Source organism: Grus americana, chromosome 8, assembly GCF_028858705.1.
Source record: "Grus americana isolate bGruAme1 chromosome 8, bGruAme1.mat, whole genome shotgun sequence".
Taxonomy (NCBI): Eukaryota; Metazoa; Chordata; class Aves; order Gruiformes; family Gruidae; genus Grus; species Grus americana.
The window spans coordinates 25,147,484-25,173,073 of NC_072859.1; the positions used below are offsets into that span (position 1 = coordinate 25,147,484).

General features: G+C 56.1%; 3 protein-coding genes across 3 annotated transcripts in view; 1 reads left to right on the forward strand and 2 right to left on the reverse strand.

Moving 5' to 3' along the window:
• Nucleotides 1-650: 650 nt before the first annotated feature.
• LOC129209188 (E3 ubiquitin-protein ligase HECTD3-like) lies at nucleotides 651-14,487 on the reverse strand. Its single transcript, XM_054833220.1, has 21 exons — nucleotides 14,064-14,487; nucleotides 13,811-13,971; nucleotides 13,252-13,344; nucleotides 12,852-12,987; nucleotides 12,304-12,419; nucleotides 12,079-12,192; nucleotides 11,577-11,659; nucleotides 11,029-11,194; nucleotides 10,487-10,568; nucleotides 9,453-9,635; nucleotides 8,734-8,786; nucleotides 8,475-8,539; nucleotides 7,936-8,039; nucleotides 7,478-7,597; nucleotides 7,037-7,126; nucleotides 6,471-6,677; nucleotides 5,949-6,078; nucleotides 5,424-5,498; nucleotides 5,118-5,199; nucleotides 4,925-4,996; nucleotides 651-4,668 (listed from the first exon to the last, which is right to left on the reverse strand). The coding sequence occupies exons 1-21, from the start codon at nucleotides 14,388-14,390 to the stop codon at nucleotides 4,584-4,586; spliced, it is 2,544 nt and encodes an 847-aa protein (XP_054689195.1). The 5' UTR covers nucleotides 14,391-14,487; the 3' UTR covers nucleotides 651-4,583.
• A 23-nt stretch (nucleotides 14,488-14,510) lies between these two features.
• On the forward strand, nucleotides 14,511-18,084 carry UROD (uroporphyrinogen decarboxylase). The gene is given in 12 exon segments (XM_054833221.1): nucleotides 14,511-14,588; nucleotides 14,590-14,659; nucleotides 14,662-14,785; nucleotides 15,546-15,658; nucleotides 15,741-15,820; nucleotides 16,009-16,071; nucleotides 16,169-16,366; nucleotides 16,620-16,781; nucleotides 16,920-17,057; nucleotides 17,202-17,302; nucleotides 17,569-17,635; nucleotides 17,808-18,084. Coding segments are annotated over 12 exon segments (1,344 nt in total). The 5' UTR covers nucleotides 14,511-14,525; the 3' UTR covers nucleotides 17,973-18,084.
• Nucleotides 18,085-19,341: 1,257 nt separating this feature from the next.
• Nucleotides 19,342-25,590, reverse strand: part of ZSWIM5 (zinc finger SWIM-type containing 5) — a 98,923-nt gene continuing 92,674 nt past the window's right edge. The window contains exons 11-14 of the mRNA XM_054833219.1: nucleotides 24,311-24,468; nucleotides 22,347-22,510; nucleotides 21,960-22,041; nucleotides 19,342-21,570 (exon numbers count right to left, since the gene is read on the reverse strand). Of these exons, the coding sequence (XP_054689194.1) occupies nucleotides 20,708-21,570; nucleotides 21,960-22,041; nucleotides 22,347-22,510; nucleotides 24,311-24,468 (1,267 nt within the window). The 3' untranslated portion in view covers nucleotides 19,342-20,707. The remainder of the gene's footprint in view (nucleotides 21,571-21,959; nucleotides 22,042-22,346; nucleotides 22,511-24,310; nucleotides 24,469-25,590) is intronic.

A 25,590-nucleotide genomic window follows, 5' to 3' on the forward strand; every position in this document is an offset into this window, starting at 1 on the left:
CTCACCTCATGTCTGCCTGTCACATACCATGGCAAGGCGGTGGCAGAGAACAACTCAGCTCCACCCCACGCTGCCTGAATTTCTCCGGGCTGAGCACAAAGTGCTGCATATAGGGATCAGGAAAGAGCCAGACTGGTAGAGCTCAAAGGTCCCCACACCCCTCTGGTGCCTGCCTGCTCTCCTGGCAGGTCAGAGTCCAGCTCCATCCCTGCCTGCAAAGGGACGGTGCAAAGGGAGGTCTGACAGCTGTCACCCCTGCAGCGTTATCTGTTGAACAGGCGTGACCATGCCTCACTGCAGCGATCGGTGCCAGCCTCACCAGGAGCAAAGTGCCCTGAACCATGGTGCGAGAGAAATGCAAACTTCTGCCTTGCTCCTAACTGCAGCCACTGCAGCCAGGAGGGTCCCATGCCCTTCCTCCACAGCCATGCCACCCTATGAAAGGGGTTGCAGAGCTGCCGCACAGCATTGAGCCAGTTAACACTCAGAGCCAGCTCTGTGACACCACTTCATGCACAAAGGGTATCACAGGGCCAATTTCTGCTTCACCTCCAGTTGCCTCTAATGAGACCAGTCTCTATCCCCATTTACCCCAACAGGAGGACACAGGAGCCCCAGCCAGACCAGACAAATCATCAGAAAGGCCAGGAACAGTTAGTTCGGTCACTTTATTTTAGATCCTACATGAGGTAGGGACAGACAGATCCTGTCGAACTATTTATAGCTTGTCATACTCCAGGGTATTAGTGGAATAACAAGAACAGCTAGACTACACGTGCATTATTAATCACCTGAAGCTATTCTATAACAATTCAGCAAGTTTAGTCAGGAGAGAGCAAGTGGTTACACAGAGCCGTCATGGTATCAGTCCCTCCCCCAGCTCATCCCTAGCCCCCCTGCAAAGCGGCAGCTCTGGCACACACGGATGCCTCCTCTTCTCAGCAGCACAGGGGCACCAGCACCTTCCTCAGGATGGCACTGGCTAGAAAATCAATCTTGACCACCTTGAGACTGGGTGATGGGGTGGGGATGCACAGCCTCTGGTTCCTGGTGCCCAGGAGGGCTCCCTCATCCCGGGCCACGTGCAGAAGGAGTCCGGGGCAGGGGCACTGGACTTGTGTCTTGTAAAAGATGGCAGGAGACAGCTCCTACCTGCAGCTTTACAGATCAGAGGAGAAGGAATGTGCCCAGCAATGAAATAACACCTACTTTAGGCCCCTGAGATTGGCGAGGGCTGAGCCAGGCTGACCTTTTCCACAATTCACTGGGCTGTCACAGCAGAAATTCAGTTTATGATTGGCTTTAAAACACCAGATGAGACAGAGGACTGTGCAGAGGAGATCCAGGCAGGTTACCAGCTCCCCCTTCCCAGCTCACTTTTGCACAGCAAACTCAACAGCACTATCTGTAGGTTATCTTGGCATCCTTAGTCAGCAGCCATGTTTGTCCAGACCCTCTGACCATGCACTAGATGATCTCAGCTGAGACCTTGCTGCAGCAATGTGCTTGTAGGGGTTAAACCCAGAACATCCTGGATGAGCTCCCGACTGCAACCTTCCTGCTAGGGCCACGGTCCTGTTACTACAAATATTTTTAAAAGAGAAATCCCCGTTACCAGCTAGATCCTTTCCCCAGAGCTCCAGCACTCACATCAGAGCTCCAGCAAGCCCCTGCGCAGCACTCTTTTCTCAGTGGCAGGAAATAAACCCAAGGCTGTGAGAGGTCAGGGGCTAATAGACCTTGCTGGGAGAAAGAGTAGAGAAATGTGGGAAAAGCTGGAGTCGGTAACTCCAGAGTCATCAAGTGCTTCAGGTTAGGGAGGACCTAGACCTGAAGCCAGCAAGAGAGGAAGTTAGACTGCCCAGGGCTGTAAAACAAGTCTTGAACATCTCCAAGGATGGAGATGCCACCATGCTTCTAGGAAAGGATCCCACTGCTTCAGCCAGGCTCTGCTCTCAGCATTGCCCTGCACAGCAGCTCTGTCCTCATCACAGCCAGCCACAACTGTGTACATGGATGACAAGAGGGAATAGAGCTGTCCAAGCACCTCATCCCTCAGTGAGAAACCTGAGCTGGTCTGGGTACCTCCATAATTACCTCAGTTACCCTCTGTCAGCTGCAGTCGCTTCCACCAAGGCCAAGGGAGCCAGAGGTCACCTGTGGGAGATGTCTCAGCCAGACATGCCCATACCCCATAGCTGGTCACCCCAAGCAGTCCCAGCTGGCTCTTAGCCTGCCCATTCCCATAGATGACATCAGCTCACCCCCCACCAAAAACTAGGGCCATTTTATCCATCCCACCCTGAGCCACTCATCAACCAATTGTCCCCTGCCTGGCAATAAAGCACCAGAGAGGAGTCAATTTGTCTTGCTACTTCTAGTTCTGCTCAGTAAATAATGTGACCTCCCTGCTGATCTCCCTTAAAGACAAGTGGGCAAGGGTGGAAAAAGCAGGACTGATTCCACCCAAGTGTCAGTGGCCAGGAAGGATCTAGGATGGCTCATTTCAAATCCCAGCTTGATGCTGAAGACTCCTTCACCAATACTCCTGAGCGAGGCCAAGCCAGCAGATTAAAGTCCTTTCACCAGCTCGCTCATGCCCATTTAAAACAGACACCCTAGGAAGCCACCAACATGAAAAGGTATCACATTGGCTCTGCTCCTGTCCATGCTGGTCATTGAAGTCAGCCACAAAGCCAGAAAGCTCAATTCTGAGATAACTCTAGGATTTACAGAAACCCTCCTCCAGCAGATGGGACTTCACACCGACGCAGCTGAGCATGGAAGGCTCTGCTGCAGGCAAGGGCTGCCAGAAACAGCTTCCCTGCTCACATTATACTCCTTCCACGCACTGTGATGTGGGAGATGGCAACACATGCTCTCTCCTGGTCCTATGTCCCTTTTAGTACAAACCTCTGCAGCAGGTGTGGGAATACAGCAGTTTCAAAGGAAATCGGTGAAGGAAAGGACTTAGTTTACAACTTGAAGTGATTTCTGGATGACAGACTCCTTCAACAGAATAAAAGGCATGAAGCGTTAAGACAGAATGAATCTTAACTCAGCATTTGCCCTGCTCCAGTGAAGCCCCAGCGACTCAGTGGCTCTTACCAGTGGTGGTCCAACAGACCACATGGGCTGAAGACAGAGCTGGGGGTATAAAAATGAACCAACATCTGGTAGCTCACAGTGCTAGGCAATGACTAGCCCTGTCCAGGGCTGGGAAGGTCAAGACCATTGGAAATATTCCTTAAAGTTGTAAAACTTTCATTGCCCGCTCCTTGCACACACAGTGTGTCCATTTACTGTTAGAGTGGTGAGGCACTGGAACAGGTTGCCCGGAGAGGTTGTGGAGGCCCCATCCCTGGAAGCATTCAAGACCAGGTTGTATGAGGCTTTGGGCAACGTGGTCTAGTGGAGGGTGTCCCTGCCCGCAGCAGGGGGGTTGGAACTAGATGATTTTTGAGGTCCCTTCCAACCCTAACCATTCTATGATTCTATGATTTGCTCAAGGAGCTCCAACCCTTGGCACCCCCCCAGTCTCTCCATTCCCCTGGGGCAAAGGCTTTCCCTGGCCACCTGAAACCTCCACCTACCTCCCCACAGCAGAGGGAAGCAGAGCCCAGCACTGCCATACCTGCTACTGCTCTAGCCCCTCCTGTCTGGGAGAAGAGCTTGGCCCTGCCTGCACATCTCCACAAGAACTAGAACAGATTAGTTGTAATACTGGCTTTCAGGGGAAAACCAAGACTCAAAGAGCATGGGAGAACAGCTGCTAGGCCACCAGCATGCCAGATGCAGAACTGAAGGTTACAGAGCAGGAGGGAAGCAGACAGTCCCCACCTCCTGTAGGGGAGCAGCACCCCCAGCAGCCGCTGCTGTGCAAGGGGTACAGGGAACCACGGGTGGTCACAGGAACCGGGATTTTGTGCAATGTAAAACCATGGGAGCCCTTTCCTGACAGCACCCGCAGTCCTGCTGTGCAGGTCTGTCGTGACACCTGGTGGCCAGAGGCACCCCTGCAGCACCTGCCACCAGACTGCCCCATTTCTTCTTAAAACCTAGATGAATCATCTCATTTCCATTGAGCTCAGGTGACAGCAGGAACCAGGCAAGGGAACGCAGTCAGGACACTCAGGCTAGGGCACACTGAGCATCTCTGAGCATCCCCATGGTCTCAGCAGCAGCTCACAGTTCTCCGTCCTGTGGTGTAACCTGCCATGCAGCTTTGTGGTCCTACCCCACTTCTCTTTGGAACAGAGTGCAGCCTGGGAGGAGCGAGAGTTGTGGAGCTGCAACAGGGACATGTGAAGAAGAAACTCATTACAAAAGCCTACCAGACCTTTCTGATGTATGAGGGCTGGGTCAGGGTTTCATTATTGCAACCACATTTACACTCCAAGCTAGCTCCCACCCTGCTAAAACTCAAACCTCCATGTCCAAAGAGATGCTGGTTACCACTGCTGGGAGCCAGGCTTCACACCTATATGTTTATTATATATACACATCCTGGGGGGACAGGGGAGCTCTTCCCACTGCGTGGATTTGTCAAACGATTGTCCATACTGCTCAGTCAGGCTGCAACATCACTCTTCCCACGGACTCATATCTGTGTCAATGGCCACGCAGTTATAGGCGGCATAGCGCAACTTCTCTTCACATACCTTGGCTCTAGGGATGGCAGAGGGGGGGGAAAAAAAAGACAAGGAGGAGTTGCCATTGCTGCATTTGCCAGCTGAGAGGACAAGGTGCTTTCTGAGATGGAGGCTATGCTTCACCAGCTGCTCACAGAGAGAATCACAGCAGCCACAAGGTACAGGCAGGGGGACACAAGTGTGACAAAGCGATGGGGCCCTATGGGTCAGCACTGAGGTTAAGAGAGCCCAGACACACAGTCCCCCAGAGGCAGGGAAGCACCAGAACTTACGTGGCATAGTTGGGCAAGAAGAGGGTGCTGGAGCAGGTGGATGACTCTGGCAAAGCATCTGTTGTCTCAGAGCTTGGGGAGAAGGTAACAAATTGGTCAGAACCAGCAGGCCAGTGAGGCAGGGGAGACCAGACCACACATCGCTTTGGTGTGGGAGCTGTCAGCCTTGCAGCCTACAGAAGAATGGACTCACCCCATCTTGTCTGGATAGATGTAGATCCGTGCTGGAAGGCGGCTTCTGCCAGTGACAAATCTGAGGAAGCGGCTGCGATCCTCTGTGGAGGAAAAGCAAAGACATCAGCAGACCCTAGAGGGATGTGAGATGGAGCACAGTCACTTCCAGGTATCCCCAAGCGCTAGCAAGCAGTTCCTTCAGCCCAGCTGCTAGCTCTCCTTGGCTCCCAGGCAGCAATGACAGTGGTTTCACTCTCCCAGTTCCCAGCCAACACGCAGGGGCTGTGATGGCACAAGATACGCAGGGACAGAGGAAATCACTCACCATTGGTGAAGTTGTTGAGTGCTTCCCAGAAGTACTGAACACGGGTGTCCAATGGCTCAAAGTCCTCAAACCGGGCTGGCAGAAAGGATACAGAAAGGGAGTTTATTAAAGATCCAAGGTCCTCCCAGATAAATTAAGAGCAGGGTGTCCCCTGCTCACCCAGGGGTCCCTGCCAGCCCAGAAAGAAACCTCCAGGTGCCTGCAGGGTGTGAGCACATAGACCCAAGGTGCGACAGACATGTGGTCAGGCCCCTCCCAGAGAGCACATCCAGATCCACATCACAGCTCCACAGAGGCTCAGATACTGGCAGCCTAGGGATGCCCCAGCCTCTACTCTGAGGCCCAGCATGGAGACGAGGGACACCCCTGCCCTCAATAGCACCCAGCTAAAGGCAAGTAGTACGGAAGCCCACATTCTCACTGTACTAGAGGCTAATACCCACCTCCCACATCTCTCCTTGTCCCAGCACAGAGAAGACAGTATTGTTTTCAGGGAAAGAGTTTTCAGCAGAGCCCTTCACTTACTGAGCTTCTTCAGGGCATCAACTGTGACTTCAGGGTCTCCACAGACTTTTTTTTCCAGCTCCTGCCAGGTGAGGAGGTCAAGAACAGCTTGGGGCACCACCTTCAACAGTCCAGCCTGCATAGCCATGATCTGAGAAGGAGACAGGGCAGGTAAGCAGCATGTCTTGCCCATTTCCCTGGCTCATGATTGAGCTTAGGGACTCAACTGGACACAAACCGTGTGACTGCTCAGTCAGTGCTCCAAGGAACCTGAAGAAGAGAACAGGAGCCCACAGAGATGCATCCCAGTTCATTCAGGAAGCCTGTGTTAGAGCTAGGAATAAAACCCCATGATTCCCATGCTGCTACAAGCCACTTTGGTTCACAACAACTCCACAGGCTCCATGACCTCACCAAAAAGGGCTGACGACTATTGCGCAAATGAGCACAGGGTCACTAACCACAATGCATTTTACCAGAAATGGACTGGGGGGGTACGTTCCTGAGACCTCAATGACCACTGATGCTATGAGAGAGTGTTACCTGCTCCTTGCTCTCCTCCAGTCGAGCCTTCTGCACAAGGCGGATGAACTCCTTGCGATCCTCATAGTGCACCACAGTGCTGCTGCCATTGGGGATCAGCTCCACCATGCGCTGGTCACTCAGCACCGTTGTGTAGGTCAGCTCATTCCCGAATTTGAACTCAAAGGTGTCTTTGTCCATCACTTCCATCACCTCCAGGAGCTTCACCTGCAAAGGCCCCACATGAGTGCTTGTTAGAGATGTGCCCAGTGGACAGCATTGAGCCCGAGGTCCCATCTCCTCCCTTCCCAAACAAGGGCTGGTGCGACTGCAGCACAGCATGGGATATGCTGCCCTAGAGCTGTTTAGCAGACCCTGGGGCATCGCATGCCTGAAGCGGTAGTCAGCATGGGAACATCTTTATATTAGCTACAGAATGCTTTAAATGCTAAGAGCGCCCTTTTTGTGCATGTTTCTTTGACACATCACAGGAGGAAGCAAGTACAACGTGAGGACAGGGACACAAATCACCACCTTTCTGAGTGTCGCAAGGAATAGGATAGGCACAGCCTCCCAGTCCCTCTCACCAGCACGGAGTCCACAGCAGGGAAGTCTTTGCTCCAGCTGACCTCCTCCCCTGTTAACTGTTTCCATACGAAGCCAGGAAGAGCCAGCACCTGAAGGAAAACAGGGATTTTTCTGAGTCTGTGTGAAAGGATACATCCCCAAAGATGGAGATAGGGCTCAACAGCACAGACACAAAGGAGCGTCCTTGCTCCCCCTGTCCACATGCAGAGCTCATCATAGCCAAGTAGAGACCAGACACTCTCTCCCAAACTCCCAGCAGCATCTCCCAGAACTCAGGCTGTGATCTCTCGTAACCCCTCAGCCCCAAATCCTGCCAAACACCTTTTGTCCCAGTGTGTGATCACAGAGCCCTCCCATGCTCCTGTCGGACAGGCTGCAGAAGGGGGCTAACAACTCCCTTTGTGGCAAACCTCCTCGCAGTGACGGGGTTGAAAGCTTACCAGAAACTCCTTGCCCCTCAGAGCTGCTCCCATGATCTGCCCAATCCACTCGTACTTTGGGAAGTCTTTACAGGAGGGGTTGGGGACGTACATGTCCCTGGCTTCTCCAGTGCCGTTACCCTACAGGAGTGAGAGGCAAAACTCCAAATCATGATCTCAGTACTGCATGAAACACCAGAAACTCAGTTCCTGCAGTGCCTCTGGACATGTCTCACAACAGAAGTGGGCTAAACCCCCTCCCCCCATCCTCCTTGGCAATGTTCCTAGTGAGAGACAAGTATCTAGGCACTTGTCAACATATCCTAAAACAAGATGCCACAAAGCAATCTACCCAACCATTCATGAGAAAAAGCTTCGGACCAGCCAAAGTAGGTACATCCCTGGCACACAGGGGGACAGGGCAGCACTGCATTGCCAGACACAGAAAGATCTGCCTCAAATACCCCGACCCACAGCACCTGGTTGGAAGTGCGCACAAAGAAGGGCAGAGGCACGGGGGTGTCTGCCGAGCTGGGACACAGCTCCTCCGACATGTCTGCCAGGCTGTCCCGAAAACCACCACCTGCAACCCCAAAAGAAGGACATTTTTAGTGATGTGAATTCCCCATGTGCTGACCCTCAGAGCTATGGAGCAATGATGAGGAATTCTGGTCCAACCTGGCCCATGGTTGAGCAGAAGGCTCCTGTCAGAGCCTTATGGCACTGGAGGAAATAAGCCAGGAGAAATAACATCCCTGTCTGGCCTGCAGAGGACAGCCAGAAGGAGCATTGGCACCATCAAAGCTGCTGTTAGTGACTAATGGAGGTCTGGTCCCCATACCAGCAAGTAGCACTCCTTATCCGGGACATGACCGGGGGTGGCAGGACAAGGCAACCTGCCTTCCGTCTCTCCTCCATGGGCAGTAACACTGGGAGCCAATGAGAGCCTCTACAGCAGCAGAGTCACCCCGTCAACCCCTGACTGCTCCAGAGGAGCCCTTGCCTCACACACCCCTACCTTGGTCGATGATGCCCTCTGCGATGAATTTGCATTCCCACCACTGGTCATAACGCAACGGCCACCTGCGGAGAAGCAGGCATCACCTGAGGTGCTGCTCAAAGCCAAGGAGATGCTGGGGAGGCAGCAGGCATGCTGGCTCCTGACCTAGCATACCCTCTCCAGAGCACAGGACATGCACATGCTTCCCAAACACCCTGCTGTGACAGAGGACATAGCTCCCAGCACTGCATGATCCCCTCCCCCAGACACTACTTACCTATAATCTAGAGGCTTTTCAAACTTGTCAGAGGGTTTCAGTCCTTCATACACCTGCAACAAGCAGAGAAGATCAAGGCTGGTATCCCCTCTCTCCAGGGAAACCAGTACCAGGTGAAGGCAGGAAATTGGAAAAAACCTTTAAATGCTGACCAAAGCTGATCTCTAAATGGTGTAGGAGCCCTTCATTTTTTGACAGGGAACACAAATTACAGTGCCAACCACTGAATGGAGCTTTCTGGCCTCAGAGGTACACTGAGCACATGTTAAGCCTCCCAACAGTCTGTTTGTACATACATAAAACAATAGATCTTTTGGAGGTGGGGGGAGAGTGACAATACGAAGATCAGCATTGCTGTAAAACCATGACACAGTACCGTATGCAGCTGCATTATTGTTGTCACAAAAGATTTCTTTGCTGCCCTTTTAGTGTAAGGAGGTTGTTATGCTCTGCATTAGCAACACGCCACAAAGAACATCCAGGATAGAGCAAAGACTTCAACCCAAGAGAACCTAAATCCCTCCTAGATGTTATTCCTGGATATGGGATCGTCAGCACATGTAATTGTAGAGCCTATGAGTCATGTGAAGAGGCCTTGAGGACTCCAGGTATCTCCAGCTCCAAGTTGTCCCTTCCACCCACCTCTATGTGGTTCATTTTGGTTTGGGGATGCCCCACTCTCCCCAGAGCAGCGGGGACCCTTTCCAGAGGGACAGTACCTGGGTGAAGACAGCATTCTTGCAGCTGGGGTCCAGGGCAGGGTTGTCTCGGTGCTCCATAGCCAGGCGTCGGTTAATATAGAGCCGCGGCATGAAATTGGGCTTGCTGGTCTCCGAGTCCTTCAGACACTGGGTGATGAGAGCTGTGCGCCTCTTGGACAGCAGCAAGAACTGCTTGATATGCTGCCAACAGGTATGTCCAAAATGTCAGAAGTGCCCAGTGTCCAAAACATGTCACCTACTTCCTACTGAAGTCACTGCACTGCCAGGTCTCTTCCCAGGGCCACTGCCTTCCACACACAGACACATTCTGCTTGACAATATTTGCTCCACCTCTGCCTCTGAAAGATTTTGCTTTCTTACTTAAGGGAACTACGAAGCCCAGTCCTCTCTCCATCAGTTGTTATCCGATGCTCACGCTGCAGCGTTGCTTGGACTCTCCTACATTCTCACCTGAGCACCAGTCTTACTATCCCTCCTATCTAATCAAAGCAAGCTCTTCTAAACAAATGAGAATCCTCAAATGCTTTGGGTCCTATGTTGAGCTGGCACAGGAGTTACAGTGTTTTTCTGACACCAGGCCTGGAAACACACAGAATGGGGCTACCCCAGCAATGTCAGGCACATGTGTTCTGGGAGAAGATGTAAGGGAAACAGACAACTGGAGGGACAAACTCAGTCTTATGAGAAAGATGGAAATCAAAAGCTTGTTAAAGCCAGGAAGAAGTTACTGGTAAAAGCCCTGCTGTTTGGACACAGTCACATGTTCAGTGCTGCTATGGTCCAAGTCCTGTTGAGGGTGAAGTGCTCTGGTTTGATTCTACTTGTTACCCCCACAGCTACACGTTTCCACATCAGCGTTTTAGCAGGAAACCAGCCTCTAAACAATATCACCTTTCACAGCTTTAATGAACTGAGCTCAGCCAGGTATTTCCCTTGAGCTGCTTTAAAGGCAACAAGCGCTGATCGCCACAGCCCAAGTGCAATCACTCTGCCCAACTGAGGCTCCACAAGACACAGAGGGAATTGCTCACCTTGAGTTTGCTGAATGTGCCAACAGTATGGTCCCAGGCTGGTACCAAGTGATGCAGGACACTGTCCAGAAGCTTGATGAACCTAAAATCCCAAAGAAGGTGGTATTCTGACACAGGAGGGACAGGGAACTGCACAAGTCTATTCCAGACCAGACACCCTTGGACACAAGCAGAAAACAACTGATCCAAACCCAACCCAGCATGGTCATCTACATCACAGAGCCTTTGGTACCAAATTCCCACCCCCTGGGCACTGCAGGGACCTTGCACCCCTTACAAGGGACTCTGCGTGCGCCTGTCCCACACACCACACAGATATGCTGCCCTTGCAACACAAGACACTGAACTGGAACTGCAAAATTCCTCTGAAAGTGTAGGGGAGTTACTCCAGAGAGCCCGCTTTGTTCCCAGGTTACTCTGCTATTTTCTCCAGGGTCCAGGATGCCTGTCCCAGGGGGAGTCACAGAGCTTTACAGCTGGAGATGGCACCAATCCCTGCAGGCAACGCCACCTCACTTGTCTGCCCCCCTCCATTACCATACCTTTGAATGAGCACGGCCCGTCGGTACAGCAGGTCAGGGTCTGTCCCTTCCAGACGGGGGTAGCGCACTAAATTGGGCAGCTGGAACATGTCAGCGCTGAGCCCCAAGTCCCTCTGTCGGGAGGATTTGATTTTGATACCTCGGAGGCGAACATCAATTCCATCATCTGCCAAGGAAGACCATGGATGCTACACTAAGACCATGAGAAAGCAAGACTTCCAGTGTGGGAGGTCTATAAGTAAAGGCATTAGGAATGTGACCAGGTCCACCAGCTCCGGGGCTGGGCACCGAGAGCCTGAAATACCTTTGTGAAGAAGCAGCGGGGCATTTACAGAAGAAAAAAGTAAATAAATAATTGATGACAGAGAAAGCTAGGATGAAAGCTGAGAGCTTGCAAACCTCCAGGTCCCCCTGGAGTTTTCCATGGTTCTTCTGCATCTCATCTGAAACAGCCTGCAGGGCCAAGAAGTACAAGCCACAGGAACAAACTCTTAACGTACAGTATCTTACAGGTGCGTTACGGATGTGGCCGTAACACCCAGCCCTACCTCTGCACTCCACAATCCGAATCTCGATAACAGGCAGGTGTGTTGTCATGTCCTCAAGAACGCACACATCCCCAATGTAGCTCCTGTAAACACAGCACAGACGAGGGCTGCAGAGCCGTTCCCTCACCCACCCTGCCAAAACCCACTTGGCTGCTTGTAAGCGAAGAGAGTTTGAATCTTTTGAAATGGGAGCCTGCAGCAGGAACCCAGACCCAGTTGCCTACAACATGGCCTATGTTGAATGCCTGAACCTGCTGGTGCCTCAGGTCCAGGTGACATGATCCCGATGGGATCCCACAATCAGATCAGGAGAGCCCTGATGACTGTGCCATCTGCTATTGTAGGCAGAGTGAACCCACAGCTCAGAGATGAAAAATACCTATCTCAAGGCCCTGGGGCTTTTAAGCCAGGCTGGTGCTGGCATGACTGCTTAGGGTCGGGGTGTCCAGCACCTCCGGCTCCTGCAAGGGCCATGCTAACCTCTCCACCTCCATCCACTCACTCATCAATACCGACGTCATTCAGTTTCTTCAGATTGTCGCCCTCGCCCCCATACACGGCGACCCGCTTGGGCATGAAGTTCTCATCGGTGGTATCCACTGTCAGCAGGAGCTTCCTGAAAAGGGAAGCATGAAATGAGGAGACGGTAATTGCATCTGAACACCCATTGCTGCTCATGAAAAGAGAGGGGGATGCAGGGCCAGCGCGCAGAGGAGAAGTGTCTCACTTGACAATAGTGCCTTTCTTCATGTTGAGCCGCACCCAGTGCTGGCCCTGGGACCCGTCACTCTCCCAGTACGTGTCGGCATGGCTGTCAGTCAAGCATGACACATTGAAGTCCTCCTGGAAGAGGGTAGTGAATGAAAGGAAGATCAGATGGGGGTAGGATTAACTTCCTCTTAGTGGTTACTTTCATTGTGAATCTTAGAGCCAGAGGGTGTTAAAGTGGCCATTCCCTTTGCTGGGCTGTGGGTAGACAGGGAGTACAGAATGCACAGGACACCAAGGCTGACCCTCCAAGGTGCTCTGGGGTCACACACAACTACAGAATGTCAAACTCTCCCTAAAATCAGCTTAGCAGCTAATATTAGCATCTCCTTCTCAAACCACAGCCCCTCCAGGGGCCACATTACACAACATGCTGTGTGATGCTCCCCAGGCTTCTCTCCAACATCCTCAAACACAGTCCAGCCCAGCGCAACACACCAAGCACCATCCACGCTCCCCAGCCCCATGGCACAGCAGGGCTGATGCAGCCTTGTCCCTTTAACCCACCGTGTAAGACGAGACATCGATGCTGTCCACATACTGCTTGACACTGCCCAAGTTCTCATCCTCCTTCCCAATGTGATCATACAGGAAATGCACCAAGTCTTCATCACATTCATAAGTCCATGTTGGGGGCACAAACCTGCCAGGGAAAAGGGATTAATGGGTCTGGAAAGCCGGGGGCAGCCAGGCTGGGGGAGCCAGGGTCTGTGAAGGCAGGTCCATGTCCTGCTTGCCTTGATCTTGCCCTGTTTTATTCTTTGCCCAGGCTTACCCAGGACAAGACTGTGCCAAGCAGAGCTGTTCCCTGCTGCCTGTCTTCCCCCCTCTCCCCCTAGTCAGGAGACAGCTGGGAGAGACATAAGCTTGCACCCAACCACAGCAGAAGCTGGGAAACAGCTCATACCGAAGCTTCTCTACCGCAGCCTCATCCTGCTCCATGGGCTTTGGCTTTGCTCCGAGGCGCAGGGAGTACGTCAAATCCACCACTTGCTCCCATCTGAAACAACCCAGAAAAAGGGGGAGTGAGAAAATCCTAGGAGAAAGGAGGAGCTAGTGGTTGAAGAGTAGCTGGAAGGGGAAGATTTGGGTTTAAAACCCCACCGCGCTCCATCCTCCATCACCTCCAGCCTCAGCCGCCACCCTTTCCTTTCCAACCATCCCTACATCTTCCAGCCCACACCCCTCTAGGCTGGTGACAAGCACAGCGCCCGAGCCAAACCCAGTCAGCTCTGCATCTGGCATCGCTACTGCCTCACTTCCACCGAGGAAGTGGCCAAGGGGGCCAGGGCTCCTCAGCCTAGGGCAGGAAGGGCTGAGGGGCAGCACGCCGGAACCCCACGCAGCTGGGCCTGGGTGAACGGGGTGGGGTGTGTGTGTGAGAACCTCCCAGCTCTCTGCCGTGCACGGAGGAGCCAGTGAAGCCCGGGACAGCGACCCAGAGGGAGAGAGCGGTGGCGCCGCACCTGATGACGGGTTTGTAGTCCACCCCGAAGAGCTGCTGCTGCCGCTGGATCCGCTCCGTGGACTCCACCGGCACCAGCCGGTCCCCGCCGTCGGCGTGCTTGCACACCAGCACCCAGCCCTCCTCCAGCTCGCAGCCGCTGCGGTACTCCTCCAGCTGCTCCTGCGGGGCACAGGCGGCTCCCGTCAGGGAACGGACAGGCCCCTCCGCGGTCAGCGCAGGCCGCGGCGGCCTCCCAGCCCCGCCGCCGTTACCTTGCTGAGCTTGACCCAGAGCCCGGCGCCGTTGCAGTACTCCTCGCCGGTGGCGCGGAGGCAGCCGCCCTTCCGCACCTCGATGGTGGTCCGCGCCGCCCGCTTGCCGCCCCGCGCCGGCCCCGGGCTATCCCAGACGCTGAGCAGGCTGCGGGCGGCGGCAGCGGCGGCGGCAGCGGGGTCCTTGCAGATCTTGTACTGCACCTCCCGAGGCACGTAGCAGAGAGCGGCGGGCAGCGGCCGGGCGCGGCGGAAGCACTCGCTGCACTGCAGCAGGAACCGCAGCCGGCCCAGCACCTGGTGCGGCGCCTCCCCGCCCGCACGCATCGCGTACCGGGTACCGTGGACGGCGAGCAGCAGCCGAGCCCCGCACCGGCGGGGTCGCTACTCGCGGGTTTACGGCAAACCCCGCCCGCCGACAAGGCAAGATGGCGGCGCCCGATGGGGTGGACGTAGGGCAAGATGGCGGCGCCCGTGCCGCGTACGGATGAGCGAGGAACAGGGCAAGATGGCAGCGTACGGGGTAGAGAGAAACCGAGCAGGATGGTGGCATGAGGAAGGGGCGGGGCAAGATGGCGGCGTACGGAGAGGCGGGACTACGGCAAGATGGCGGCGCCGGTGGGGCGGGCCGGGGATGGGGGCGGGACCGGCCGCGCCGTGTCGGGAGGCAACGAAGAGGCCGGAGAGCGGCGCAGGAGGATGGAGGGTGGTGAGCGGCTCGTGTGAGTAACCGGGGTCGGGAAGGGCGGCGGGGGCTCCCTAGTCCGGTGAGGGGCCTGCACGGGGGGACGCTGGTGTGGCATTGGTGTGGCCATGGGGAGACGGTGCTGGGGTTACTGGTGAGGCACTGGGAATACTGATCCTGCACTGGGATGGATCAGCAGGGCCGCTGGTCTGGCAGTGAAGTCACTGGTTTCACACTGGAGGTTTTGGGGACTTTGTCCCCGTGGCCCCCGCCTGTCATGTTAGGATGGTGCTGGCTGTCCCCCACGGTTCCCCGGGGTCCCTGTCCCTGGGACAGGCCGGGCTCCAGCGGCCCCTCGGTGGTGGCACCGTGGGGGGAGGTTGGGGACGGGTGGTTGCCACCTCGGCGGGCGCCTGGGCCTCCAGGACTGCACGGCACAGATAGGGGCCGGGGACGTGGGTGGCAGGGCTGCTCGCTCCCGCACCCCGCTGGCCCCAAATCTCCCCAGGTGGGAGCAACTGCTGGCCCTGATAACTTAATCTCTTGGGGCCCTGAGCTGGGCATCGCCTCTCCCCAGGGAGGGCCCTGTGATCCCAGGCAGGAAGAGGCCCTGAACCGTGATCGGGAGCATTTGTCACGTTTGTCACAGCTGGGCACAAGCTCTTTCCTGCGGTCACCAGCTAGGGAATGGGGATGAGCCGCTGGCCCTGGCACCCCCTTGCCCCCAGCCCTGGGGATCCGACAGGGCACCCGGACCGCTCGTGGGTAACAACCTGTACCTGCTCTTTTGTCCATAGCCCCAAGGGCTTCCCTAAGCTGAAGAATGACACGTTCCTGCGAGCGGCGCGCGGGGAGGAGACGGAGCACACCCCGGTGTGGTGCATGCGGCAGGCAGGGCGCTACCTGCCCGGTGAGCAGGCGGAGGGGTGTGGGTGGGGACAGCGAGGGGGCCTCGGCATGCACCCCGTAATGCTTGTGCCGGTCCCTTGCAGAGTTTCGGGAGACCCGGGCAGCGCAGGATTTCTTCGCCACTTGCCGGAGCCCCAAATTGTGCTGTGAGCTGACGCTGCAGGTGAGAATCCCTTGGCAGGTCTGTGTGTCCCCTCTGCCTGCCCAGGTGGGGATGGGAAGAAACCTTGGGTCTGGCCACCCCAGGTGGTTGTGCAGTCCTTGGGGACCCACTGCCCCATGTGCTTGTCCTGGTCCTCCATGGGGAGGGCGTCCTAGCCCCTCACTGCTGCTGCCTCTTCCTCTCTGCAGCCGCTCAGACGATTCCCCCTGGATGCTGCTATCATCTTCTCTGATATCTTGGTGGTGCCCCAGGTGAGAGCCATGGCCAGTGGTGGAGAGCAGCAGCTGGGAACCAGGCTGGGTTTGGGGCCACCCGATTCCTGCTTCTTCTGTTCTCCTCTATCCCCAGGCACTGGGCATGGAGGTTGTGATGGTCCCCGGCAAAGGACCCACATTCACAGAGCCCCTGAAGGAGGTGGAGGATTTGCTGAAACTGCGACAGAAGGTGGACGTGACTGCAGAGCTAGGTTACGTCTTCCAGGCCATCACGCTGACACGACACAGCTTGGAGGGCAGGGTGCCCCTCATTGGCTTTTCTGGAGCGCCTGTAAGTGATGTGGCTCCTCCATGTGGGCTTCCCAGCTGGGCTTCTCTGCTCTTTATTCTGGGGTGACACTGGCCATGACACCCCCAGAGCTGTGGGTGCTATAGGGGTGTGTAGGTAGGGGACATTCAATGCAGGAGCAGTTGTGCCCCAGGCTCTGGGGTGCTCACGGGTTCTACTTCAGCACTGTGACCATCCCCTCATGTCTTCTTCCATCTCCTTCACCTTCCTCACTCCACTCCTTTCCTTCCCACAGTGGACGCTCATGTCCTACATGATTGAAGGTGGTGGCTCCACGACAATGGCCAAAGCCAAGAGCTGGCTCTACCGTCACCCCGAGGCAAGCCACCGACTGCTGCGGCTGCTGGCCGATGTCATCATTGACTACTTGGTGGGGCAGGTGGCTGCTGGAGCGCAGGTGTGTCCTGGGGCATGGGGACAGGGACAGGCAGGAGGGCAGGGACGGGGGACAGGGAGCAGAGGGGGTGCAGCTTCTGGGAGGAGGAGGAGGAGGAGGGACTGAGGTGCGGCTTTCCCAGCCCCGTGTCCCCGGCAGGCGCTCCAGCTGTTTGAGTCCCATGCGGGGCACCTGGGCCCGGAGCAGTTTCAGGACTTCGCCCTGCCTTACATCCGAGACATTGCCCAGGCTGTCAAGAGCAAGTTGAAGGAAGAGGCGCTGCCCCTGGTGCCCATGGTGAGCGGGGGCTGCCTGGATCAACCCTGGCATCTGGGGGCTGCTGGAGAGGGGTGCACCCCCTGGTACCTGCCTCCCCCAGTCTAGTCCATGGAGAGGGGCCTGGCCGATAGCGGAGTTACTGCCCATCTCTTCCCTCTCCAGATCATCTTTGCAAAGGATGCGCACTATGCACTGCATGACCTAGCGCGTGCCGGTTACGAGGTAGTCGGTCTTGACTGGACCATCCGGCCCCAGGAAGCTCGGTAAGAGTCTGGCAGAACGCTCAGGTGCTTGGGCAGCACCCCAGGCCAGGGTACCCTGACCTCTTCCTCTGCCCTGAGCCATCCCAGGACTGGAGATTTCTGCTCCAGAGGTGGGGATAGCTGGGCTTTCATGCCCTGTGGGCCTCACAGCAACCAGGGGCTGCACTGAGAGGTCCCGTGTGCCCTGCAGTGGGGGCTGCAGGCACCCAGCTGCCCCCAGCCTCTGCTCCACATGCAACAACTCGCCTGCTTCCTCCCCGCTGCAGTGCACAGACAGGGAAAGATGTCACCCTGCAAGGCAACCTGGATCCCTGCGCTCTCTATGCACCCAAGGTGAGCTGTGGCCATTGCCAGCAACAGGGGCTAGTTCCAGCCTGTGTTAAAGGCGTCCTGCCTCAGTTTCCCCACCTGTAATGCTGGCTCATGTCCCAGCAGTCCCCAAGGCTGGTTGGGGACTGGTGGGGGTGGATGAGGCTGAGACATGGTTTCCCACCGTTGCCTACAGGAGAAGATAGGCGAGCTGGTGAAGAAGATGCTGGAGGGCTTCGGGACCCAACGCTACATCGCCAACCTGGGCCACGGCCTCTACCCCGACATGAACCCTGAGCATGTGGGTGCCTTTGTGGAGGCCGTGCACAGCCATTCCCGCCACATCAACAAGCACAGCTGAGCCTGGGGCTTGGGGACAGGGCTCCAGTTTGGACTCAGTCACCCTGAGTAGCGTGTTGTCACAGGGCTCGCTCTGGGCTGGGCTGCAGCATTAAACCAGCACCTTCTCCACAGCAGCCGTGTGGCTCTGGCTGGGGGGACGGGGAACTGGATGGCCCTGGAGGAGATGGGCAGTGATGGCAGCCTGGCAGCGGGGAAATGCGAGGTCAGGGGGAGACCCTGAACCTCATCCGGCAGGCCAGAATGGGGAACTGGGGATGTCAGCAAAGCAGGGGGATGCCTCTCCCTGCCAGGTTGCAGCGTGTTGTGCCAAGGGCTTACGAGAGAGGATGTGAACCCAGAGCACTATAGGCTTCTCCCAGCGCTGCAGGTGTGCTCAGCCCTGCTTGGGGAGGTGGATTGCCTGAGGCTGGCAGGGTCACAGACTGGGAGCTTGCAGCCCACCGCTGCTGCTACAGTCCTGCTCAGGTGGGAATCAGCAACATGACATTGACCCAGGGCATCCCCGAGTGGGTGGGAGACCCAGCAGGACTCACTGGGGGACAGCCGGCCATGTGGCAGGGGCCCTCCAGACACCAGCACCACCACACTGGCTGGCATGGCAGCAGAGACACCGTGGCCCTAGCACCGCCATCCCCCTCTTCCAGCCCCCAGAGCTTCTTTGGGATCATCCCACTGGTCCTGGAGCTTTCTCCCCTGCACATACCTCCCCATCTCCTCTGACACTCGGGGCCAAAGTCTGCCTGGGGCTCAGCAAACTATGCAGAAAGCAGCCCAGGGTGCCAGCAGCACCCAGGAGCCCTAGGTTATGGCTCCATGCCACCCCACCCTGCAGCACGCTCACTGCGGTCCAGGCTGGCTGTAGCATGGATCAAGACACAGGCACCAACGCTGCTCTGGCTGGCACGCACCAGGTGACGCCAGCAGGGTGGGCAAGGACCTGCCAATGCTGAGCATGGCAGGGAATTGCACCCCAAAGCAGCCAGGGTGCCTTGCTGCTGCTCTGTCCCACTCTGTGGGGCACAGGAGCTGGGTACCACAGGGGCCTGTGAAGCCACCTCCTCCCCGGGGCTCTGCTCAGCAAGCGTGGTGACCCCTCCAACTTCAGAGAAAGGCAGTAGAGATACAGGCAGTAACGTTCATCCCTTTTATTATTAAACATCAGATGAAGAGGTCGCACACACACATACACGCACGCAAAAAAAAAAAAAAAGGAAGGAAGGAAAAAAAAGAGAGAAACAGACTGGCTGAAGACCGCTATTTTGGTGGTGACAGAGACCGAGTACAATTGGTTTCCTGGCCGGAGCGCAGACACAAGTCACTTGCCAAAAATTAAAAGTCAAACCAGACAGCAGATAACTAGCCCACGTTCTCTAACTACAAGTCACCGTCCAGACCGGCCCTGGCCCCCCCCAGCCCTCCCGACCCGCTGGCAAAGAAATGAACCAAAACCAAAGAGCCGCTGGCCCGGGGCTGCAGAGTCTGCCCCTGGCGCGGGGCAAAGCCGGGAAGGGCTGAGCGTTGGCCACACCATGGAGCTGGGAAGCAGAACAGTGCGGGGAGGCGGCGCGGGTGCGCCTGCCCCCCCCCCCCCCAGGAGCCAGGCAGCCCTGGTACCCACACACCCGCCCAGGCACCTCGCACCCCTGCACCCGCCAGGAGACGGCTGTGTACGAGGCGATGGGCTCGTGTCCTCCATCGCCAGCATCCATGTGTGTCCGAGCGAGCGTTGCCCCGAGTCCCTTCCTTCGCTGTCCTCAAGCGCTAGGCTGCTGCTCCTCCTTCCATCCGTCTGTCCATCTGTCCGTCCCAGGGCTGCGAGTCGAGCAGACGTTCGCCTCCCCCCACACCCTTCTCACTGCCGACGATGCCGTGGGAACCTGAGAAATGTTTGCGTGCCTCCTCCTCTTTTTGTCCGTGGTTTTGTTTTGTGTGGTTTTTGTTTTTAAATAATAGTTATAATAATAATAATAATAGCAATAATAAAAATAATCGCCCCAGCCCATGACAATTTCAAGTATCCCCCAAATAAAAGACAGAATTATAAATAATTATAACTTTACAATTTAATAATTGACACATATACTATAGTATTTACAGTATCATAAATGCTTTTTTTTTTTTGTGTTACTTTTAGTAAGCAATCCCTGAGAACAGTTACTTTAACTTGTTTTTATTGAAGTATCTTCACAAATAGAGGAGTTTGCATGTCTCGGGCGGGCGGGAGAAGCGCTCTGCAAAGCCATCGCTTTTGGTGACGCATGAGGTTCTAGTGTTGCGGGTTTCTTTGCTAGATCTTTTTTTTTTTCTTTTTTTTCTTTTTTTTTTTTTAATTCCCCACATAATTTTAAAGATTTTTGCACTTTGCAACCTTCAGATCCCTCCAGCGACCGCTTCCTTCAGGAAAGAGGTATTAGATTTCCAGGTTAGCTTTTGGTATTGGCAAGGGAGGGCAGGGGGCTGAGCGAACCATCCTTTTTCCCCGTGGTCGCCTTTTGGTTTGTGCCCAAGGAATCTCTGGATCCTCTCAGCGTGTGAAATGGTTAAATTCAAGATCAAGAAAGAAAAAAAAAAACCACCAAAAAAAAAAGAAACCAAAAAAAAAAGAAACAGAAGACCAGAACAGAGCAGCCTCTGCCAATGGGGGAAAGGTGATCTCTACTTTCCTTCCTTCTTCTCTCCCGAGTCCCCGTGCTGCAGCCGGACCCTGCCAGTGAGCGTGGCCAGGGCCGGGGCTCACCCAAACCGTTCCCGCACCAGTAGCATCAGTTTTTTCTTGCCTTTATAGATTTGTTTGAGATTGTCAATGAACTGGGCAAACTGTATGTGCCCATCCTGTGCCAGGAGGAAGGTCTCCCTGGCCTTGCTGAGGAACTCGATGAACTCCCCGTAGTGCCGCGGGCTGATGTGGGTGAGCCGGGAGTGGGTGGTGTTGATGTAGGCGCTTATCGTCGCGTCCAGCAGCTGCCGCAGGGGGGCTTTGTCGGTGGACATCAGCTTCCCCGAGTTCCTGCGGCCGGGGATGCCGGCCAGCCCTGGGGCTGTCATGGTGCAGCGGCGAAGGATGTCCGAGAGCACTGTGGCACAGTGCACGCTCTTCACCACCAGTGGGATGATGGCCGCCAGCTCGTTTTTGCCCAGAGAGTGGCTCAAGGCGCAGGCCCAGAGCACGTCGTTGATGGCTGGGTGTGTGTCCTGGTTGTAGGCCAGGTTGAGATGTGTCATGGCCAACGAGGCCAGTTTGAATGCCCGGAGCGGGTAGCCCCGGTGCTCCATGTAGCGAGCGATGGTGAAGAGCTGGGTGTAGGTCATGCCAGTGGAGGCGGCATCGATGACAATCTGGTAGGCGGTCTCGAAGGCAATGTGGTCCTTCTCGCAGAGGGTCAGGGCGGACAGGGCACAGTTCTGTGGGTCCTTCATGGCACACTGCAGGGCCAGGGTGCGGGCGCAGCTAGCCAGCTCTTCCCGCTGAGGGTAGTCCAGGCTCAGACGCAGGATGGTGTTGTGGGACATCACTGTGGCCGCCACAATGCTGGTGGCTTCCGTGGGAGTGAACAGCGAGTACCAGCTCTGCAGGATGCTCACCAGGGCCCTCACCCCTGCAAGAAGACACCAGGGTTATGGCACAGCCCTGGAGCCTGGCTTGGATCACAGGGCTCCTTGGAGTCCCCAGAGCCAGGGCAAAGCCAACCCACGGCAGTGCTGAGCTGCTGCTGCTGCCCCAACAGGGACCGGGCAGAGGGGGACAGGCAGAGGCCACCCTGTGCTGACGGGGCACAGCAAACACCTGTCCCAGTCCCAAACCCAGCCACCACTGTGGCCGCAGCCCTGCCAGCTGGTGCTCTGAGGTGCATCCAGTTACCCAGAAGAAACAGGAGACCCAGGAGAGCTCAGATGCCCAGGGCTATGAATGACCTTAGGATCTCTGTGCCCACCCTGCTCCCACCACATGCGGGCTGGATCCCCCCCGGCGCGGCGAGGCACTCACCCACTTCGGTAGCGCACGTCACCAGCCACCTCACCATCTCCCGCCGCCGCCAGTTGAGGGTGGACAGGGTCATGCGCATCACCTGCGAGGCAAAGTCGGGGTGACCGGGTGCCCCACAGGGCTCCAATGAGGCCACCCAACACAGTGGCGCTCCCCAAAAATCCCTCTGGCCCAGGTTGCTACCGGCTCCCTGGCACTGCCTTGCCTCCACCCAAACCGCAGCGGGCACAGGAGCCTCCCAGGGCTGAGCTCCCCTGCTCAGGGCCATGCAAGGATGAATTTACTCCTTCCACAGCAGACAGCCTGCCTGGTGGAAAACCATCACCAGTGCCACTGCTGCAGCGCATCAGGCAGAAGGGCCACGGCGTCCCCAGCGCCATCCCGTACCTGGAGCCCCAGCTCCAGCGCTACATTGAGCAGTGTCGTGTCCGAGTTGCTGTCGGCCGGCGTGGCAATCTTGAACGCGTCCTGGGCCAGCTTGAAGATCAAGGAGGAGGAGTGGATGTTCTTCTGAATGGCCTCCAGCACCGTGCGTAGGCGCAGCATGTCCCCTGGGCGCAGGCAAGAATGGTCAGATGGCTTGGCCTCCCCCCACCTTGCCCTCCAGCCCCATCTCCTGCCTGCACCGGGTGGTCCTGGATGTCGCAGGTCAGACATGTGGCTCTCACGACTGAGACAGGCTGAGATACCCCCAAAGAAGGAGGTTCCTGGCACAACACCCAGTGATGCTGTGGGTCTCCTGCTACAAGGAGGCCATGGGTGCAAGAAGGATGTGTGATGGCACTGGGAGATGGGGCATCTTGGAGCAGGGACCCATCAAGGCATATTAATATCATAATCCTGCATCTGGCTTGGGAAATCCTCCTGTCAGCCCCTGAGGGACACAGGGTGGGGAGAGGGACCTTTGGCGTGGGTGCAGACCAGAGATGCCAACGTGCCACATCAGGTCCCTTCGCTTTGTTCCAAGTTCATGTTTATACTCCCATAGTTGTAAAATGAGCAGATGAACCTCAAGCAAAGAAAACCAAATAATGCACAGCAGTGTGAAAAACCTGGCACTGCACCTGGGCACACAGAGACATCTCGGGTGACTAACAGCTAAAGATATCACCTGCCGCCCACAGCAGCCGCTCGTACTGCCACCAAAATCCAAGCGTCCCTAAAACAGCTCGTGGGGGTGTGGGCGAGAGAGGCTGCGAGGACACAGGATCACATCAGGACATGCTGCGGTGGGGGAACACCTGGGGAAGGGGATGGTGGGAAAAACAGATGCAATCCAACAGCCTACACCACCGGCATGAAAACCTTGTCCCCATTAGGCACTGGAAGGGAGAATAACCTAAAGGATAGGCCAGGTATGAGCTCTCCATCAGGGCACTGTAAGGCAGGGGCAGGACACCATCAGCCCTGGAAAAGCATCCAAGAGGAGGAGGGCTGGAAGGGGAGAAGAGGCTGCTGAGGCAGCGAGGCTGGAGGTTTCTGACAGCTCATTTACCTCCCACCTCGCCAGGGAAGGGCACCTTCCCCGTCAGGCTGACAGTACTGGGGGCTGGAGGGTGATGCAGGCTGTGCGGGACAGCAGCGGGCAGTGGTAGCCGCTCAGCATGCCAACCCTCATGGGGCACAAGGCACTCGCCATCCTGGTGGGGTTGGTTTCTGGACAGAGGGATGTTTAATGAAAAGCCTGTGCTCTCCTTCATCATTGTGCCTGCGCAGGAACCAAAGAGGACCAATGCACCAGCAAGGAGGTGATTTACGAGCACCCCACGGCTGGGGCCAAGGTGTCCCACCCAGCACAGCTGTCCCCATCTCCAGCCCTGCTGAAAGCCACACGCGGTTTGGTGCACAGGGAGGTCTTCTCCCTCCTATAGTCTGTGCAAGATCATTACCCCAGGGCAGGAAGAGACAAAGCAGAGGTAAAAGGATAAGCAGCTTCAAACTAAACCATGGCATGAACCCATCACACATCTGGCGGGGCTAGCTGACCTGGCAGCTGACCATGCTGCAGGGTGTCCAGCATCACCCAGGGGCACTACCCAGGATCTGCAGCGTTGTGGTTGGCACCCCTGCAGGGTTGCCTGCACCTCCTGGGAACCTCCTGTCCCACCCTGCCAGACCACAAGCCTTGGGGCCCTTTGGGACAAGAGCCCCAGAGATCCCGGGCTCCAGTGGGCTGCTCCGAGGTCAGGTCACCATGCCCTACCCATGGTGGGCTGCCAGTAGGGCACCGAGCTGGTCTCCGCCAGTGCTTGAGGGAGCAGGAGCTCCCCCTTTTCTCCAAGAAAATCCCTTTAATGCTCTTGTGCAGCATCATCCCATCACCCCTGTCCCAGAGCTGCCCCCACACCAACCTTTGGCTGCCGTGAGCATGGTGGAGGCCAGCTCACACTGCTGCGACTCCAGGTGCCCCAGGGTGAACCAGCGTGGGTATCTGCTGGGGACCACCGAGACCAGATGGTGGGGGTGAGTCACGTCACCGGACGGCGCTGTGGTCTCCAGGACAGGCAACCTGAAGGGCAAACAGGAGCGGGCAACATCAGACCCCAGCCCAGCCTTTGCCCCCTCTCCCTGAGACACTGGCAAGGGAGGCAGGGGCTGCCTGCAGGCAGCTGCCCGCAGCACTGCCTTTGAAAGCATCCTGCTGCTGTGCACGTGTGGGAGCTCCTGAGGCTGCGTGCTCAACACATGGGCACAGGGATCAATCTGAAACCAACTTGAAAGGATGAGAATGATCCGTGAAGTGATTTATAAACTTGTAAGGAAAAGCACAAGTCTCAGAAAAAAAAAAGGGGGAAAAAAAAAAAGCAAAATCCCTCCTCCCTTCTCACTCCTTTCATGTCAGAGCACCCGGCAGAACTCCTGGCTTTATCATCTGGTTCTTCTTAAAATGCCCAGTTGTGATCAGAAGCAGCAGCACATTTCCCCAGGGCCTCTGCAGCCGGTTTGGGTTACCTGCTTTTGTGGGGATATCTAAAAGCCTGGAAAACCCGGGAGAGAAGGAAGCATAAGGAAGGGGAGCAGGAATCTCATGTTGCAGGCCATGGTGACAAAACTATGTTGGCTTTTAAACCCCTGCTGAGCTGGTGCTGGTGTCACTAACTTGATGGCCAGCCGAGGAGTGCAGGAGGGAAATCGCACCCCCGGGCATGGAGAGCATCCAACCGTCTCTGCTTTCCTTGCTCGCAGGCTTGGCGTACCCACAGGGCCGCACAAGCTCAACCTTCCCAGCCCAGGTCAGAGGCACCCTGACACAGGGGGTCCCAGGGCACTCAGTCCCATTCCTGTTTGGCACCTGGAGGTCTTAGGTCTGGTGGGACATGGGGTCCCCACACACTGCAAAGGCCCTTGGCTGCTCTTTTAGGTCTGGCTGTCCTCCTGAGCAGCTCTTCCCAGGACAAGGGGATTTCAGAATTTCCCTCAGTGTTGAGGAGAGATGGCCCATTTCACTGAGGAAATGCTGCAAGAAAGATGGTGGCAGAGGGAGACGGCACTGGGATGCTCTGAGGTTTATGGTCCTTCATACATTGACTCATTTGGTAAGTTCTAGACTTTTCAAGACCCATCCAGCCCCTGCCAAAAAACTGCAGTACACAGGCTGATGTCTGAGGTGTGTCACGCACCGGTGAGGGAG

Excerpts from the sequence above, each read along its gene's own strand:
- LOC129209188 (XM_054833220.1), bottom strand. The coding sequence starts at position 14,390 with ATGCGTGCGGGCGGGGAGGCGCCGCACCAGGTGCTGGGCCGGCTGCGG. Across the intron at positions 7,598-7,935 it reads TTGTGCGCACTTCCAACCAG|GGTAACGGCACTGGAGAAGC; the intron begins GTGCTGTGGGTC and ends TCACTCCTGTAG. Across the intron at positions 6,079-6,470 it reads TGGAGGAGAGCAAGGAGCAG|ATCATGGCTATGCAGGCTGG; the intron begins GTAACACTCTCT and ends TCTCCTTCTCAG.